General features: G+C 38.0%; 1 protein-coding gene across 1 annotated transcript in view; it reads left to right on the top strand.

Annotated features, from left to right (window-relative positions):
• The window catches only part of Cntn5 (contactin 5), a 463,340-nt gene extending 446,155 nt beyond the window's left edge, over positions 1 to 17,185 (top strand). The window contains exons 21-23 of the mRNA XM_036192364.1: positions 392 to 504; positions 9,658 to 9,826; positions 15,134 to 17,185. Coding sequence (XP_036048257.1) covers positions 392 to 504; positions 9,658 to 9,826; positions 15,134 to 15,234 — 383 coding nt within the window. The 3' untranslated portion in view covers positions 15,235 to 17,185. The remainder of the gene's footprint in view (positions 1 to 391; positions 505 to 9,657; positions 9,827 to 15,133) is intronic.
• The last annotated feature ends 3,763 nt before the right edge of the window (positions 17,186 to 20,948 follow it).

Raw genomic sequence — 20,948 nt, 5'->3', positions numbered from 1 at the left:
CATCTTTCTGGGTTTCTGAAAGCCACATGATCAGAAGCCACACAAGGTGCATGATAAGCAGAGTCAAAGGGATTCTTGCTTCAGTGCTCAGATCTGAATTCCAAAACCAGCTCAAAAAAAATTTTGCATTCACAGTTTGTAAAGGTTATCATCCTGTGAAACAAGGCAAAGCGATTTTGACACAGAAGGGAGATAAAAGGATTCAAGTTCAAAAGCTCAGTGGAATAGCTATTAAAATGACAGTCCTGGAGCAAACCCTCCTCATCTGATTCCAGCTGGAGGGAAGCCTATGGCACCAGCCAGCTACCAGACACAGAGACAGAAATTCTCAGGACTGAAATGAAGAAATGCATTTTGGGCTTGTCAATTCACTTCCCTTTTTATGTTACAGCCCCAAGTGAGCCTCCTGGAAACCTCAGGTGGGAGCAGCAGGGGTCTCAGGTTTCCCTATGCTGGGAGCCAGTCAGACCTTTGGCCAATGAGTCTGAAGTCATGGGCTACAAGGTTAGTATCTGTTCGTTCTTTGAACATAAGCACATCTTGAAAACTGATACTGCAAGGGTAGACCGTGAATGGGGCATCAAGAATCCTCTTATAAGCATTTTTGCTTTCTTGATGGTATTTTCTTCTTCACAGATGTGGTTTTTGAGGCTTGAATGGATGTATGTATTATAGGTTGAGCCTCTTCTCTTTTCCTCTTACCCCAGCCTTCATTTTCTAACTGATTCCTTTCTCACTCATCTTCTCTATCCCCCTAAGCCAGTTCTTCTCAACCTACCTAATGCTCAGACCCTTTAATACTGGTCCTCATGCTGTAGTGACCTCCAACCTTACAATTATTTTGTTGCTACTTCATAACTGTAATTTGCTACTGTTGTGAATCATATTGTAAATATCTGGTATGCAGGATATCTGATATGTGACCTCTGTGAAAGGGTATTTCAACTCTCAAAGGAGTTAAGACCTGCATATTGAGGACCAATGCCCTAGATGATGTAACTTCTAGTTTACTCTCATGTATACATGCATGGTTTTATATTTCTATAAATAGGAATCTATGAACCACAAATGGGATTACAGATATAGTATTCATCTTTCTGCAGTTGACTTAACTTGCTTCACAATTCTTTCCAGTGACATCTATTTGCCTGCAAATGACATAAAGAAGAAAACTCCATTGTGTATATTTTCCTTATCCATTCCTCTGTGGTTGAACACCTAGTTTGGTTCCATAATTTAGCTATCATTGATAGTATTGCAGTTATCAGTCATGTGTAATTATCTCTGACATATCTCAACTTAGAAACATCCTTTTGATAATTACTCAGATATCATATACCTGGGTCATGTGGAAGATCTTTTGATCGTATTTGTTTCTTTCTTAGAGTGAGTGTTTTCCTGTGGTATGTAAAGCAGCGTCAACCTCAGTTCCAAATCCACAAGGCATAAGAAATGATTAGAAAAAGCAGTAGTACCCTGAATTCAGTATGAAAGTAATTCATGTGAAGACAGCCCTGTAGTACCTGGTGCCAGATGGAGGATCCTGGTATATTGTTCCAGTAAACTTTCTTGGCAAATGACAAAGCCTGAACCTCTAAAGCTGAACAGGATGATTTTTCTGTTAACCATAAAACAAAAACTAAAACAAAAATAAAGTGCTGGGGCAGCACATTAAACAGGAAGGCGTCCATGGAGAGAGACAGAACACTACAAAAGACATTCCACAGGTATATAATTTTCACTGTGTTTATAGGATGGGGGTGGAAACCTCTACTCACCTCCAGAAACAACTCTGCTTAAATATATGTATAACCTGTTGTAGTTGGACAGCTTCTCTCCAGGCCCCGCCAAGCCATGTTAGTCCAACAACCCACTTATAAAATAAACACACAGACATTCATATTATTTAAACTGCTTGGCCATTAGCTCAGGCCTACCATTGTCTACCTCTTACTCTTATATTTAGCCCATTTCTATTAATCTATACTTTGCCACATGGCTCATGGCTTACCATTACCTTATCTCTTTCTTGTCATGGCGGCTGGCAGTATCTCTCCGCCCCAGCCTTCACTTTCCAGAATTCTCTTCTCTCCTGTCCCGCCTATACTTCCTGCCTGGCCACTGGCCAAACAGTGTTTTATTTATACAGAGCGATATCCACAGCAACCTGTAGGTTGATGTGCCTGAATAGCTAACTTTTGGGCCTTATCATCAGTTTAATATTAAATTCTGTACAGAATTACCAGTTGAATATTATTTATAATAGATTTGAAAGTGTTTTTTGATGACAGTATTTAGGCTGATCACCATTATGATTTTTTTTTTTTTATCAGAAATGGTGACATAATATTTTGTGGATAAATTAGTAAAAATCTGAAACTTAACAACAGATGCAGCTACAAACACAATATTCACTCATCTATATGCATGAATGGGTGTGTATAATAGTAAATAGAAGACACTCCTTACAGTGTTTCTTAACTGAAATGAATAGTAATCACAGACAATCTCACACTGAAGCGTACACACACACACTCAGATCTGACTCTATTCCTCAGAGACATAGAATTTCATCTTTGGAGCGGGTAGATGGGTCATTTTCTGGATCCTTCCATAAGCCATCTCATTTCCACATCTTTCCCCAACAGAGCACATTCTTTGAACTCACCCTTCAAGGCGGAATACTGTTCAATAGTAAGGGAAGCAGTATTTTCAGAGTGATGGCCAACCATTCAGGGGCAAACCCAACAGCATGAGAAGTAGACAAACAGCCTTGAACTGGAAAGGCAATGTAGAATCCTCTGAACAACATAACAAAATCACATGACCACCAAGAAAGTTGGTCGATTAAGTGCCCTGCCAGTGAGCCTAAGCTGTAAATGGCTAAAGAAAGCATGGTAGGCGGGATATACAGTTCCCTGAGTATCTGACTCCAGTTTCATTTCCTTGGTTGTAATACAATACCAGACTTCAAGAAGAAAGTGAGTTTGGAACTTCCAATTCTACTGTGTAGGAGGGGTCAAAGCAGGAACCGGAAGCATCACATCCACAACCAATATCAGAGAAAAATAAATGTGTTGTTCCTGCTTGCTTTCTCTCAGGTGCATTCCTTTCCATTATACTTCTATAATAGGAGTCCCTGCCTAAGCAAGAGTGCAGCCCACAGTTGGTTAGGTCTTTCAACATCAATTAACAACCAGGAAAATGCCCCCATCCACATGTCCACAGGCTAACTTGATCTTGACAATTCCTTATTGAACTCTCTTCCCAAGTGATTCTGGGTTGTATCAAATTAGCAATTAAATTAACTAGTATGGCCAGTGACACTGAACCCTTTGTTATCATTTCCACCCACTGTGATTGCAATTGTTCCACCCCAATACTTTATACATAATGCCTGGTTTCCCAACAACATGGAACACCTTGAAGGCAAGAACACCCATCCTCAACACCCTCAGGAGAGCTGAATCAATCCATTCAAGTCATTCAAAATAATTTCAACCCAGCCAGAAATATCTCATGCAATTATTCATCTCTGCATATTACCAAACATGTATTTTTTAGCATGACTTTCCCATGTGTTGTGATATGACAGATAAGGATCATTGGCTTCTAAATCAGACAGATATCATCAAATCCTACTTGCATAATTTTGAATGTTTCTAAACTTCCCTGAGTTTCATTTTTCTTCAGTTAAAACTGGTTTTTAAAAAATGGTATTAGAAATATTTATGCAACAGCATTATTTTAAGAATTATGTAATTTGTACAAAATAATTTAATGTTTAAATAGCATTATTGAAAAATAGATGCTATATTTTTTCTAGTGGAGGAGACTACCTGACTAGGTGAAAAATATTAAGTATATTAACAAAGGAAACTGACAATTCCTGTTTTCTCTTGGTGAAGACCACACACATCACTTTGGAATACTGTCTCACTGGGGAAAAGCCTCCAGCATATCTCATCTTAGTTGTATAAATGCACAGAAGCAGGTACACATTGCAAGATGGTGCTTTCCTTTTCATTTTCTTGAGAGAGTTCCACACTCTTCTCCCTGAGAAGGAAGAGCTAGGTGAAGGAATTTGCCAATAACATTCTGAGTCAAAACTCCTCACTCACTCTTTTGCTACTAACCTTATTAGAACCTCTGCTGACAGGATAGTGCTTAGGACAACTGTGGATACAAAGGGCCCCTTGATAAGAAGTCTTCACAGTGTTCAGTGGCCTTAGTGCAGGGTTCTCCTGATACAGGCATCATGAAACAGGAATGCAGCTAGAAACCATAGCTGAGAATATAAACAAAAATATTTACAGAGAGCATACACTTGGAACATGACTCTGAGGAGCAATATGGTCTAGGCAAGAGTATCCATCTATCTTTGCCATCTGTAGGGAAGTGCAGCTCATTTAAGGCCATCCTGATCTAGAAAAACAGAATTTGCTCCAGGTGTTCTTAGAAAATTCAAGGCATAGGTATTTTGGTATTCAAAGAAGTTGAGAGTGGGGTATGCTTTTGCTTGTACAAAGTCCTTCTCCTTCCCTAGAGAAGGTTCTCACTCTGAAAAGACAGAGGTTGCAAGAAAGAAGTCAAGGCAAGAGCCCCAGGCTGAGACCTGGAAGGCAAACATTTACTATGTCAATCTATACCTAGAAAATCATTTTTTCTAGATTAAAATTCCCTTTACTATATATTTCTATATCTACCTTCCCATCCAATTCATGCCAGGAAGAGCAAGTATTAATTAGATGCAAAGTTTACTAATTATTAGATGGCCTATCTCTATATGTGGAGATTTTCCTTTGCTCGTGACAATTTAGTCAGAAGCTAAGGCCTTCTGCTGCCTGAGAGTTATGTACACCAAGAGTTACTTCACACGTGATGTAACTGGAACACTCAAGCCCATACTTCTCTGTTTCTTCAGGAGTTTGTAAGTCAATGGACATGATGACAGTCTATGGTTTTGAGTCTCTACATTTTTATAGTCTTTCTTTCATTCTATATCTATTCCAGATACAGAACTCTACCTCTTCCCTGTTGACAGTTTAAAGACTTACAGAATGTTATACTTACTTAGTTAAAGTACATAATGCCATTATGACATCCACATGTTATTATATCCACTATTGTTTGAGACAAAGTTTCTCTTTTAAAACGTGAAATAGAAATAACTTAAGTATATGTATGGAAACACTGGGTGTGCTACTTGGTTTCCTATTGTGATAAAGATCATGATCAAAGCACTTTGCTAAGGAAAGTGTTTATCTGGCTTACACTCCCACATCATAGCCCATCATTGAAGGGAGCCAGGACAGGTGCTCAGAGAAGGAACCTGGAGGCAGGACTGAGCCGGCTGCATCTACAGAAGTATGCAACTTTCTGGCTTGTCCCTCAAAGCCTGCTCAGCTCCCCTTTTTATATCTGCCCAGGGATGGACTGCCCACAACAGGATGGGCCCTCCCATATCAACCGTCAATCAAGGAAATGCCTTCATAGACTTGCTTATGGATCACTCTGATGTAGTTCCCTTCTCAAGTGACATTCTATTCTCAACTCTAGCCTGTGTAAAGTTGACAAAAACCAACTGCACAGTGTGTGAGGAAGGAGGGAGTGCCTATGAATGTCTGAAAGTTGCCCATTGAGAAGCAGCGACTTCGAAAGTCCTTTCAGCCACGCTACAGCCAGCTGTACTTGTGCTTACAGACTGCTGTGCTGCTTTTTGAGATAGTCTTGTTAAGTATCCTACACTGACCTTGATCTGCTTTGTCCATCCAGTCTGATTCCTGATACTCACACCTCACCTCCCAACTTCTGGGATACAGGCATGCACAACCATTTTCAGCTACTCTTACACCTTTGGTGTGTCTCAGTTCACCTATCTTCTTATCCCAGGGGCTTCATAACCGTTAACCCATATCATTGGTCCCATCAACTTTTCTCAAGATACTAAGCTAAGGAATGGCTTTCCCCTTGACAGGATGCCAACTTCTCAGGGGCATCAGTAGGCATCATCAACATGTTTTCATTGTATTTTCTGCGCACTGCCCTCAACACTGTGTTACCACCATATACTTAAAATGGCCATTTTCTTTTAAGAATAGCAGTACCAGGCTGGCAAAATGGTGCAGCAATAAAGGGACTTGTGGACAAGACTATCTAGCTCATTTCTATCCCTGGGACCCACACGGTAGAAGGAAAGAACTAAATTCTGGAGGTTGACACATGCACCATACGTGCCTGCAAGTAAATACACACATGTAAACAATAAATAAATAAAATATAAACATTTTTTAAAACATTAGCAATACCAATTAAATCTTTATTAGAATCTTTTATTTGGATAATCTAATATTATTTGTTTTTTAAGTAGAATTTGAAACTCATCTTGACATTATAGTAGGCAGTTTATTTTATGAATAAAGATAGCTGTTAGTGTAACTGCCAATCTAGAAATGCCCAGATTGTCAAAGAACTCCCTAGCCTCCTGAATGTCAGCAACTATTTTTGCATTTTGCCATGTCTTTATAACTGTTTTGTCTTTTTGTATTTCTTATTCATTTTTCTAAATCAGGGCTTTCAACTGGTCCAAGATGCTCCAAAGTACTGAAGATTAACCATTAGTTTAGTTGACTTTATTTGGTGAATGTCTTTACTGATACGTGTTACTTCTTCCTATATATCGATAAAAGCAGCACTTGATCTCAGACTCTCTCTGCAGCTACTAACTGACATTTAATACATTTTTGCTGTTTCTATCATCTGTTCCTAAATCTCAACTGATCCACAAGTTTTCCTCCACCTATGTATTTTATAGCAATGTGTGATGTGCATTGCTGAATGCATTTTTCTTTGTCATAAAAATTATAATTTATTGAACCACATTAACCATGTCTTCTGAAATAGTCACTCCTCTGCCAGTCCTTACCAATTTACATACATCTTCATTCTCATAAATTTGATTTCTAATTGCTACATGCAGATGATAGGATTATAACTCATGACTATGTTACAGTCAAAATCAGAATAATGAATTTCGAAAGATTTGTGATTTTTAAGCCTAAAGAAACTCCTGTAGCAATCTTCCAAGATTCACCAAATCTAAGCACTCTTTCTGTGCATTGCTTTGATATCAAATGTTTCCCACTGTATCACATGCCACCCTTGGTTGTACTGCATATTTCTCTCTGACATTAGATTGTGTAGGGAGCTATGTGCCTACAGTCTCTCTGATGGATATTCAAGCATAGTGCTCAGTCAGGCAAGAATGTAGAAATGTGCACATAATTTTTCATGTCTATTCAAGCTATGGCATCTTTTTCCAGAAAGAATTTAGTATATAAAACTATAGAGTATCAGATACTCAAACAGACAGTTTCCTATAGAACCAGAAGCAAATTCAGATCCAAGAATGGATGGAATGTGTTACATAAAAGCAAAGAGGGAATCATGTTATTTCATATATCAACATATAAAATGCTGCTTTGGAGCTGGGTGTGGTAGCATATACAGTAATTTCAGCACCTGGAGGAGGAGGCAGGCAGATCTCTGTGAGTCCAAGACCACACAATTTACATAGTGAGTCCTAGGCCAACAAAGGCTAAATAGTGAGACCCTGTTTCAAAAAGCAGAGCAATCATAAAATGCTGTTTTAGAAGCTGAGAGATGACTCAGTCAGTAAAGCGCCACACAAGCATGGAGACCTCACTTAGATTCTGAGAACCCACTGGAAAAGCCGGACATCTGAGAAGATGGGGACAAGCGAATCTGAGACTTGGGTCAGACAGCCCGTCTGAATATGGGAGTCTGTGTCCTAGCGAATGACTGTGTCTCAAAAAACATGGTAGATGGCTCTTGAGAAATTACACCCCCCAGGTTAGCCTCTGGGTTCTGCACTCACATACACACAAACCTGAACACTTCCCACCCAACCCCACTCAAAATTCTGCTTTTCGTTTATTTTATTGCATGCAAGTTAGTTCAAGCTCAAGACATGTTTTTCTATAAGAAGTGTGTGTGTGTGTGTGTGTGTGTGTGTGTGTGTGTGTGTGTGTGAGAGAGAGAGAGAGAGAGAGAGAGAGAGAGAGAGAGAGAGAGAGAGAGATTTATCTTCCTTCAAGCACATAAAATTGAAACACCATTCCACTGGCAGTCAACAATGGTGGCAGTATGAATGACTTAAGCTTATATGCACCAAGTCCCATGCTCGATTCTTTTCATATTCTTTGTCCCTTTAGCTCTACTAAAAAAATCATGAAATAAGAGGCATTATTTCTACAAACAAAAGAGTGGACTCAGGTTGGGAAAGGTCAGTAATTTACCCTGTGGGAGATTGGCTTGATTTGTTTTCACGGAAGACTGTTTTGAAGCCATATTTGCATAATGACCAAGCCTTTGTTGTTTTTCCATTAGACAAAGGAATCATAATACCAATAATTATGAAAATGCATAAAACAATGAAAATAAATAAAAATGAACTCAATGTATCTTAACTGCTGCTATTTGGCTATTACACATGCCCCCTCAATTATACTAAACTATTATTGGAGGCAAAAGCATAAGAAAAGCATTGCTTAGTGGGTAGTTAGAAAGTGATCAATGCACAACACTAACCTCCCAATGGAATTCCTGTCCTAACCAGCCACAGCCTTTTAGAAAGGATCTCACTGCCTCTGCAGTCTCAAACCAGATAATATTGTGTCCAGATTTGTGCATCTGTTCACCATGCAATATGTTTAATTATGCAATTATGGAGACATGCCAAAAAAAGTTACCTCTGTTCCCACTGTCATCCAAACACAAGTTGATGCGTATGTTAACTCTGCTAAAACAAAAAGTGAAGTTTTGACTCTGATTATCATTTATTAATAGTTTTGTTTTTTAACTAATTTTAAAAATGTTCTCTTTATACCTTTCCACTCAAGGAGCTTCCAAGCCATTCTATACACTGTTGTGTCTCCAAGCACACATCTCATTATAGTACATGTCACCCCCAATTTAACTGCTAATTGTGTCTCTGGTATTAGAGGAACTGCCATGAACATAGGGAACATAAGTTCTTGTTCTATACACCACACTTTTCAAGGACCAGGCTTCAACTTTCGCTTGTGACTTACTGCCTGCTTCTCTAATCTTGTTTCTCTTGTTCTTCTTTTTCATGAGTTCTATCCATTGCATGGTTATCATAGTTTCTTACTATTTTAAATGTTTTGGGTTTGGTTTTTTCTATTTTTATTCTTTTATATCTAGAAATCTCCATCTGGTAAATTCTGTATTTATTTTTAGATTTTTTTTTTTTTGAGACAGAATCTTACCCTGTAGCTCAGGATTGTCTTAAACTAAGGGCTATCTTTCTGCCACACACTCAAGTACTCAGATTACTGGTATGAACCACATGTTTGCTTTCCAGTTGTCTTCAAACATTTAGCTTAAACAAAGGTCTTTCCTTGACATCTAGACAGATCGCATTCCCTTTCTGCATTGCTATTGCCCCATATGCTCTTCCACCACCATGTGTCACACTTGTACCACATCTGCTTACATATCTAAGCAGTGAAGTCCTGTGCCCAGCTCAGAGTGTCGAGTGTAGTCGGCAGTCAAGAAACATTTGCAATGTCCAATTGAATAACAAATCATTCCAGCCTCTGTTACTGTTCACAGGTTTTTTATAGGCAAGAGGGGCAGAGCAAAGGTCAAGTTATTGAAACACAGAAACCTCAAGCTGTAGTGCCTCTCCCTGAGGCTGGAGTCTACATCATTGAAGTGCGAGCATACAGTGAAGGAGGGGATGGAACAGCTAGCTCCCAAATTAGAGTACCTTCATATTCAGGTAAGTCTGCCATAGCAAGCTCAATCTGATGGACTTCACCGATACAGTGGGCTCTAAATCTACTTGACATTGAAAGATAGATGACAGAATTCAGAAATATTTGAGATGTTTCTCTTCCTTAAATTCCACGCCATTCTGCAATTAGCATAAATGATACCTACAGACTAGAAAGCAGGTGAGGCTTTCATCGGGATGTACTTCCTATAAAATTTTTTGCCTAACCTGGGCTCAGTAGTAAATGGCCAATTTTGAAAGCTGTGTTTCGACTGATACTATGTGAGTTTGACATACCTACTTCTCTTTCACTATGATTGTCCTATGAAACAAGAGGGAACTTATAGGGAAGTCTTTTAAAATTAAATATTAACATTTATTGACTTCTAAACCAATGACATATTGTAGTCATCATTTTTAGTATTAGCACTTAATGGTTGATTATATGTATTATTTATTGGGCAGCAATCCCAACTTCAAAGGACATGCCCAGTGATGCTATAGAAGGCTCTGCATGTGGCTTACCTTATTAACATACTCATCATATAGAGTCATTGTTTATGCTTCTATTTTGATGCCATAAAATGAGACAGATAGTAAATACAGCCGAGGAAAGGACAATGCTGGACTTTAAGGGAAAGCTCTTGATCCAAATTCTTTTTTTTTTTCTCCTTTTTTTTTTTTATTATATTTGTGTTTTAATTTTACACATCAGCCATGAGTCCCCCTGTCTTCTCCCCTCCCGCCCCTGCACCCACCTTCCCCCCAGCCCCTTTGAATGAAAGTTTACAGAACTACAGAGCATGATTGACAAAAGCCTGTGCATCCAGCTCAGGATTAGTTTCTCCCTTTCAAAAGCTGTATTGCGGTTTTATTAGAAAATGAAGGTTGACTATGAGCAGAATGCATTGTATGTGTGCATGAAACTCCCATACCATGAATAAAAATGTTACACTTAAAAAAACATAAAATCGGGGTTGGAGATTTAGCTCAGTGGCAGAGTGCTTGCCTAGCAAGCACAAGGCCCTGGGTTCGGTCCTCAGCTCCGGCAAACAAAAAAATTAAAAAATAAAAAATAAAATGCCTTATATTTAGAGGCCATTCATTGGCATGTTTAAGAGAAAGGGCACATTACCTCAAATCACTGAGGGAAGATGCAGATTGAGAGATAATAGAGAGAGAGATGGTTGATAGATGATAGATAGCTGCATAAGTGAAATAAATGAGAAATAGTTATGCAAAAATGATAAAAAATTTTAGGAATCTGGATGAACTCTATTCATATACTCTCTATATGTATGTATGTATATACATATATATGTACATGTGTACAGCAAAAGTTACTTTAAAATGAAAAAACAAAGCTGGGTGTGGTGGTGCATGCCTTTAGTCCTAGAACTCAGGAGACAGAGGCAGGCAGATCCCTGAGTTCAAGACCACATTAGTCTATAGTCTAGAATAGCTAGGGCTATACAGAGAAAACTTGTCTCAAAAAAATAAAAACAAAACAACAAATCGTAAAATGGAAAGACATTCACAAAATGGGGGGAAATCTCACTTTCTCGGATATCCATGTGAAGAGATCTAAGAATTAACTTACCTTGACGCACACACAAAGTTTTCTTCAAAATTAAAATGATGGCAGCCTCCTTTGCCAGTGTCAAGCTTCTAATAACAACATAGCAAGTATTTGATGACCTTCATCCTGTTCTTAATATTGCACAAGACATTTTCCATTTTTGCTCCTTCCACTGTGTGTGTGTGTCTGTGTGTGTCTATCTGTGTGTTTCTATGTGTGTATGTATGTTTCAGTGTGTGCATGTATGTGCACATGTGGAAAGCCCAAGGTTGGTGTCTAATGTCTTCCTCTATTGCTCTCTGTGTTGGTCAGTGTTTTATTGCTGTGAAGAGACACAATGACCAAATCAAGGCTACTCTTTTAAAAGAGAGCATTTAATTGAGACTTGCTTACAGTTTCAGAGGTTTAGTCCATTATTGTCATGGCACAAAGCATGACACACAGGCAGACATGGTACTAGAAAAAGTTGAGAGTTCTAAATCCAAATCCACAAGCATCAGGAAGAGAAAGAGGCAAGCTGGGCCTGGCTTGGGCCCTTGAAACATCAGTACTCACCCCTAGTGACACTCACCAATAAGACCACACCTACTTCAACAAGGCCCCACCTCCTAACTGTTTCAAACAGTGCCACCCCCTAGCAACCAAGCATTCAAATCTATGAGCCTATGGAGATCATTCTTATTCAAAGCATCACACACTCCAGCTTTTGTTTGTATTGCTTGAAAATTTCACAAATAATATATATTACATACATGTATAGTGAAGTTTTTATCAAACCCAGCCCCACTCTGCCTTTTCCAACTTCTCCCTTAGCCCACACCACCTCCACTTTTCTACCCCAACTTTAGGTGCTCTTTTTTTTAATTCAACAAGTCTACTTAGGGCTGCATAGATGTACAGAGGTGTGGGACCAGCTACTGTAAATTTGAGGAGGCCTATCAGGGGCCACATCTCTGAAGAAAACTGACTCCCATTCAGCCAAAAGAGATCACTGCAGAAGAGTGGGGCAGGGGAGGTTGGAAGAGGCAAACTGTGGGTAACTATATGTCTGGATAATATATTATTACTCACATGAACTCCACCTTTCTTTTGAGGATGGAATCTCTCACTTTACCTAGAGTTTGCTATATTGGTCAGACTGGCTCATAAGTGTTTCTCACAGGGTTCCACAGCATACACCCCTATAGACATACAGAATGAAAATCACAGATGTATCCCACCATAAGTGTATTTTTCATATGTGTGCTAGAGATCTCAACTTATTACCTGATGCTTGTGTGCCAAATTATTGACCCACTGGGACATTCCCCATCCAATACAGCATCTTATGAGTTAGGAATTCCATTATGCTGAGTCTGAGAGGTTCCTTTTCATTCAAACACAGATTCTGTTGAGTCATTTGAGTAGTTTGGAAGTACTTATACAGACTTTGATTTTCCCATTTATATTTTAATTAACTTGCAATATCTATGGAAAATAGCAACTTTTTTGTTGTAGTTAATAGCATTTGGGCAATTACCAATTCCTAAATTGCAATAACGTGAAATCTCATAGATTTATCTAACTTAGCCCCATAAAACCCAACTGAGGCTTGGTTTCATTCTTATATTGTCAAAAGCAAATGCTTAAGAAGCAGAAATTACTTGCTCAGGTGAAACAGCTGGACAGCATCACAGCTGGGGTGGATCTTATCCCTCAACACTGCTCCTTTATGGTTGGGTTTCACTCTTTATTTAGCTGTGTTAAAGTAGCATATCTAATTAGTGGGTTTGATTTAGAACTTGAAAGGTAGACTTTATTCAGTATGATAGTAAAGATGACTTTACAGGACCATCAATACACTTAACACAGCAACTTCCAAACAAATTAAAGGACTTTTGGGCATACTTCTCTTCTTCATGTGCCCATGCTACTCCAGTGAGGTCTGTCATCTAACTTGCCTTTCTTGTCATAACTCACACGTAGCCATGAACTTTACAATCTATACATTTTGCAAAATATGAAATTACTCAAAATGCTCCAATATTTTAATGATCTTTACTATTGCATTTGTGACAAAAATTGACAAACAAATGATGACTTACCTTCTGTGTTGATGTGTGGATGTTTGCATGTGTGGTTTATCAGCAAAGTTCTTCTTTTTCTCTGAAGTCTGTGAGGAATAAATTTAAATTCCCTATCTCTAACAAAAAAACTTACCCCATTTTGTCATTGTACTCATCTAACCAGCAAAGCTAGCTTCAGAAGATTTTTAAGATTTGTGTAATTTTTTTTAATTCTTATTCTTAAGATTATACTCAGAGTCAGTCACTGTGATGATATTTGTCAACTAAATATAATCTAGAATCACTTGAAAAGATAGTCTTAATGAGAAGTGTCCAGGCCAGGTTGTCCTGTAAGCATGTCTGTGGGGGACTGTCATGATGGTAATAACTGATGTGGGAAGACCCAGCCTATTGGGTGCAACTCCATATCCTAGGCAGGGGATCCTGGACCACACAGGAGTAGGGAGGATGTGATGACCCATGCATTGACTTTTCTCTGCTCTTAACTGTGGATGTGGTATGACTGCCTATTTCAAGTTCCTGCTACCTTGACTGCTCTGCTACAGTGACCTGTAATACAGACTTGTAAGCTAAAATAAACCTTTTCTTCCCTAAATTGCCTTTTGTCAGAGTTATTTCATCATCTCAACAAGAAAGGAAACTTAAGTCACTGTTTTGAGAGACACAATCCAGGAGAACATCCAGACCAGCAAATCGCCAGCTCAGTACTTTAATCCCATTCATCACCTTTTGTTTTCTTTATACTTTTTATTTTTAGGTTACAATATAATTACATTTCTCCATTGCCTTTATTCCCTCTAGACCTTCCCTTATACTCCTGCTTGTTCAATTTCAAATTCATGGGCTCTTTTTTCACTAATTGTTAAGCAATACTTTTTTTCTCATCTGCAACAGAAGGACCATGCTATTTACCACATAGGAATGTTAACAAGGATCAAGAAAGATAGAATGTGTTAAGGGCTTATTACCATGCTTGGCATACAAGGAGTAGTTATGTCAATGACTCTGATACTTTAGTATACTTCTAGCTTGAAGAATCATTCCTACAGTTACTGTCTTAAAGTGGTTCTTAGCTTACAGGCATATGATGCTTTCAAACCACTTTAGACCAATCAACTCAGAGCAGTTAGTTCAGTTCATTAAACTGAATATGATGACTTGATCTCACAAAAGAACTTCTAAGTGTAAGAATGATAGATATGTTTGCCCTTTTTGCCAACTTTGAAATGAGGACTTGAGTGTGATCATCTGAAATAATCAAACACCCATGAATATAATAAATAAGGTGTTTTATTAAATTTATTATTTATAGAATATTATGAATTTATGTCACATCACACTTTCCTAATTCTTTTTCAGTTCTTGAACTGTTTATGCTCCACAGCAATGATTTCATTCCCATACTTTGACCTTAAGATACTTCCTACCTGTGCACCACTAGTGAAAGTCATCCATTCTCATTGTTAGATTTGTTTTTTAGAAATGGTTCAGCTTTTTATTACATTTTTGCAGATAGACTTCAACCTCCTTGTGAGGGCAGAGACTTCAGACAATGCCTTATTTCATAGCAGAACAATGCCTGGGACAGAAGACCAACTATGCAGTCCATTGCCCCTAAGAACATTTCTTACCAACTGGCTTCATTGGAGGCTTCTCTTTTGTTTACAGGTGGGAAAATCACAAGCGCTCAGTCGACCGTTCACTCTCTCTCCAAGTGGTCCTCAGTAACACTCCTCTTGGCTTTGGTGCTTCCTTCCAGTTCCTGGTGAAAACTGCTCATGCAGTTTGCTTTTCTTTGCTTTAGCTTGAGAAAGAAGCAGTGGACAGAGTGCAGAGTGGAGATCCAGGATCCTGAGAAAAGCTTTGAGCGTGTGGGACTACAGACGGTACACTCTCAGGAGCTTGGGGGGAGAATATGAGTTACCCAGGTTTCTCTTTGGATTTTGTAAATGGAGAGGACAGTTCTTGGTCCAATAAAAATATGCAGATTGTATGTAATGAAATTTTGTAAGCAAAGGTAATTTCTGTCAAATGTATTCTTAACTTTTTTAATATGTTGGATTTTGATTTTCTATTTGATGACTCTGAATGCCATCCATCTGTTACAGAGGTGGTCTCTATTAACCCACTCAAAAACAAATACAATACAAACCCAAGAAGGCAATATGTTCTCAAGATTCTAAGTCTAGTGTTTTCCAAACTTCCCATAGGATCACTGCTTCAACACCAAACCAGCAGGAAATATGAAAAATTGCTTCAGTTGTTGGGATACATGATAGGGTAAATACATAAAAGAATTCTCAAAAACTGTTGTATGACTGAATAGAAAAATAGCAAGATTCGTTAATAGGCCATTCTACATGTGCCCATGTAGTAAGGTATTGAAGTAGGGATTTTACATTAGTGGAAGCTGAATAGAAAGTGAGTCCAAGTTGATTTACTATTTCCCACTGAGTCACATGTGACCTACAGCAAATACAGTCCATGTTTAATGTCAAAAGATAGCTTAACATCACAAAAATAGTGACTGCTGAAAACTGCAATGACATAATGCCTCAGGTGCTAACATGGAAGTGCAGAGAGCACAGGACAGAGATGTCCTTCTCCACCTGCTCTCAAATGGATGTGGAATTGAGTGCAAGGCTCTATTCTAATTGCAAATGATTTTAAGGACAAGGACAGTTGGTGAAAGGAGTAATGAGGCAAGTGATTTAAACAAAATATCTAAGATTTAGATACTGCTATAGAGCATATGCCACTTATAAATGCTTCCCAACTACTGTATAGTAAAGAAGGTCTACTAGGTTCAGTGATGTTCTTAAAACTGAGTTGTAGAAACAAGGCATTGCCACAGGGCTTCATCTAGTTGAGCCAAAGTCTGCATTGCTGGATTCCATGCCTTCAGAGACAATCTCCATTAACAAATTTGAGGAGTCAGATTCAACCTAAGAGATAGTTCACAGGAAAGGTAAGTGAGATAATGCTTCTTCATGATGTGATAGAACAGAGAGAGCACAAGGATGCAGAAGGGTGGATATCATATCTATGAAGATTCCAGAAATGATACTTATAGCAACCTCACTTTCCAGAAAGAACCTGGAGATGCTGGCTATCTGAGCAATGCTCATATGAGGACAGAAGGTAGATTCTATTGCTTTGACTTTATATGATATAAATCAATTAACTTTATTTGTATCTGTAATAACAAACGAAGTGAAAATACCAAGCTTAAGTCAATGATGCTTAGGGGCATCTACCTTGAATATCCCAAAAAGAGTTTTCAGATTACAAATGTAACTATCTGCCAGTTATTCATATTCTCTTTGGATAAAATTGTATCCCAGACAGCTCTAAGTAAAGACAATATAAAAGATGGTTTTAGTCAACAGACTGTTACAGTAAATACTGAGACAGTGACTATTCAAGCCTATGAATAATAAAACCACGTGGCCTTTCTCATGTGCCTCCTTGGGAATAGGAGAGGCTGAATTTCACAAACAGAAAGCAAATATGAGCTTCCCCAAGTATGGTGTCACTTGCCAGAACAAATCATTCATCTGAAAAAAATGTAGAATGATATTTTTTTTTAAATGTGTTTTTCATATTTGGTGAATTGAGACTTTTTCTTCATTTATTATTGACATTCTCTTCTAGATTTACTGAAGAACTTTAAGAATCAACTTCTTAACAAAATTCTCCTAAAATAAAACATAGAAAATTAAAATGTCACAACATGGCAGATTCTGATTAATCAACATTCCTAAATCACTGGAGGATAGTACATCTCTACCCAAATATCCACATACAGAACATCTGATGTCACATTCTTGAAGAAGTCAGAGATGTGGGATGTTTTTACTCAACATGCACAAAAATATGTATTTTGCATCATGAACCTATTTAAAATAATAAAACAGGTTTTCACTGTATCTGTATTTCTGTATTCTGTATTTGTTATTTTGTAGCAAGCAGACAGCATTCTTAACAAGGAACATTATTTTTCAACAACAGTACTGAAAAAGCTTTTTCTCTGGTGGAATGGTAACCACACAGTCTTAATCACTACAGAGACTGTATTTTTATAACTCCTATTGAACCATAAGAAAACAGCACTCCTTATCATGAGACACTTCATGACAGCAAATGTTTTGCATATATAACTGAAGGTACTGTGGACTCTGTGTCAAACCGTTAAATATGTTGTATACAATCTGTATATATACTATATATAATGGTATATATCTTGTGGAAGACACAGTAAGATAATAGTTCTGTGTACTGTTCTTGTAACATTAGACCTTTTTAATAAATAATTCTGTTTTTATTGACTTTTATCTTCTCTCCTGTCAACTATATGAATGTCAATATGTCAAGCAGGCCACAGAATGGCTGTTTTTAATGATGGCTTTGTGTGGAAAATAACACTCTTTAAAGCTTTACATGCTATTATTTTGAGTTCAAAAATCTCCATGAGGTCTGAGGAGATGGTTCAGCAGGTAAAGGTGCCTGCCACAAAGCCTAAAGGACTCCTTCATGTTGCCCTAACCTGCATACACACCTACACAAATCAATCAATCCATCAATCAAGTGAGTGAGTAATAAAATGTGATTTTTAAAATCTCCATAGATATCCTAAGCCCAAGTTGAACATCTAAAGCTGTGTCAAAGACAAAAACAAAAAACAAGTAGAAATGGGTTAAAATCGGGATCAAACTCAGGAGCTGTTCCTTCTCAAGACAGCAGACTCTATGGAATCATGTGGGTAGAGTGTATGCTAAAGGCATTCTTGGATTTTTTGGTTAACAACAGTCAGTCACACTCTGTCCTGAGTATGATTGCCACCGTATTTATGTACTCTTTCATATCTTCTTAGCACCATTCCTTCATCTCTACTTTACCGACAATTGTGGAGTTGTTTGCTTTCAGACATGTCTTTGCTATCTAACTCTAGGCTCATGCAGAAGAGAGTATATAATAACCACTTTGAGATTTCTCTCTCTCTCAATGGTGCCTAGCATAATACAGATTATATAACAATTATATGATAGTAAGTTAGATAAAGGTAAAATTACCTTAAGATTGCTTGGAGAACAGGCTTCCCACATCTGCATGATTGTCAACTCACCTGAGACCCTACATCCCTGTGTAGCCATTCAGTGGCTCACAGATGAGACAAACTATTTTAAAACATTTTCAAACACAGAATAGTACAATATAACTAAGGGGGCTTCGGCAATATTTAGTAATTTTATATATGGATTTTCTCTTTGACCTAATAGTAGTGACTAGAGAAAAGAAGAGGAAGACGTGGAAAATGGGGGGAGGGAGGAGGAAAGAAATACAGAAAAAGTAATAGAATCCCAAAAGTAAAGGTTTAAGGATGTAGCACAGTAGAGTGTTTGTCTGATGTGCACAGGGACTTGAATTTGATCCCCAGTGTAAAGACAGTGGGAGAAACAAGAAGAATGATCGTCAGGTGTCAGAGCTACTAGGTAAAATGCTAATGAAAGCTGCAACATCTGAATCCAGTGGTGGTGACATCACCGAAAGAGACTGAGACAGGAGATCCATCAGGAGAGGAGAGGAGAGGGGGCGAGGGGAGGAGAGGACATAAACAATCCCTCTACTATCTCTTGAAATTCAGCATGAATCTGATCAACCTTTCTCATTTCTATTTTGCAAGAAATGCTGGAGGAAATTTTTTTAATTAAAAAATATCACAAGACTGGAACCAGACTGAACCTCAATGTTAGATATTCAACAGTACAATAATAGATCTACTTTCTTCCACAAGTACGTGTCACACAGAAGTATAATGGGAAGTAACACGCTGTAGATTAATGTGACATCTGCTGAAAACAGTACGAGGGCTTCTTAGGGACTGTATTCCAACAGACTGAGCCTAAGAACGGAGCCTTTGAGAATATGGGAGAATTTTGAATATGAGCAAAGTATTAAATAGAGGAGAAGAAATAACTATCACCAACAATTTTTAAGTACTTATCAGTTAGAGATAGACTGAGGTATGTGTGGGTTAAATGATATAATTCTGGAATTTTCCTCAAGATAATCAAGTAAATTAAACCAACATTGGAGTGAAATATGTGAAAGAGTAACAGAAAGTTTACAATTGCTGAAGACGAGTGATGAATTAGAACATGTATTATTCTATTTTATTAGTGTGTGATTAGTATTTTTACATAGTAAGAAGTTGAAAGGCCTCTGCTTTCAAGCGTAATAGGAACCTCCTGTGAAATACCAGCAACCCTTGGTGGGGAACAGAGATCTCTGGGAAACAACACCAAACACTGGTAGGCAACATAGATCTCTGAGAAACACCACCAAACCTTGGTGGGGAACATAGATCTCTCAGAAACAACACCAAACTTTGGTGGGGACAAAGATCTCCATGCCTCTGCCTTCAGTGACTTGGCAAACTGCCAGACCCTGTCTACAGATAAACTTTTATGAAAAAAAAAAAAAAAAAAAAAAACTTAAACCAAATAATACTGATCTGAATCTTCTATGTGTTGGATTTTCTAAAAAAAGAAAATGAATTTTTATCCTCAGAGAAATGTTATAGCATGCCACCTTGATAGTTTCTACTTTGTTTTCTGGTTGTTATGTCATGGTGATAATATCCACCTTTACCTTTGTAATGCATATAATTAATGACTCATAGCCAAACACAAATACATTTTTGTATCATATTATATTAGATGGGTCAAAATAAAAATTCACAAAATAGCTATTTTCTCTTACCACAGAAAACTGACCCTGCAATTTTTAATAATTTGTCACTATGAAAGAAGTCCATACCCCACATTATATCAATAGTGACTAGGCCTCATATACACTTAAAAATATCCGGAGATGGGGTGAGTGCAGTGATTCAGAAGGTAGGTAAATGTGCAGCTGGCACACCAGACAAGGTTGCTTTAATCCCCAGAAGCCATGACAAAAGGAGAGAACCAGTTCTTGTACTCTGTCCTCTACATGTACTCCCCACAAAATAAATACATAAATGAGGAATTACCTTGTACAGATGGGAAAGATTTTCAAAAATATTCAAAAATGACCAAATTCTTACATTGCTTTCTCAGTTTGAGTAAACTCATACATGTTACTTAAAAAATAAAATAAAATAAAACTAGGGAGAAAAAAAACCCTGTATCTGCTCACACATCTGGAGTTCTGTTGGTGTCCTCTGTGGCAAGTTGCACATTCGCTTCTCATGGGAGCTGATCCTTGTTTGAAAGAAGAGAAGACAATAACATAGAAGCAACCCTACACCAGCCATTTCCAATGTGACAGAAACTGGCTCCCTACACCTGCTTCCCAACCCCTAGGAACATAGCTGAACCATATCACAGCTCTGCATGGACTGAGGTGTAAAACATTCTCTCTAATGGAATGAAGTGTGTCAAATATGTGCCCAACCTCTTGCACCCAAGGGTTTACTTTCTACAGAGCAGCTCAAATG

The sequence above is a fragment of the Onychomys torridus genome, chromosome 7, assembly GCF_903995425.1.
Source record: "Onychomys torridus chromosome 7, mOncTor1.1, whole genome shotgun sequence".
NCBI lineage: Eukaryota > Metazoa > Chordata > Mammalia > Rodentia > Cricetidae > Onychomys > Onychomys torridus.
Note: the sequence above shows the minus strand (reverse complement) of the source record. Positions and strands in the feature narration are given on the sequence as shown.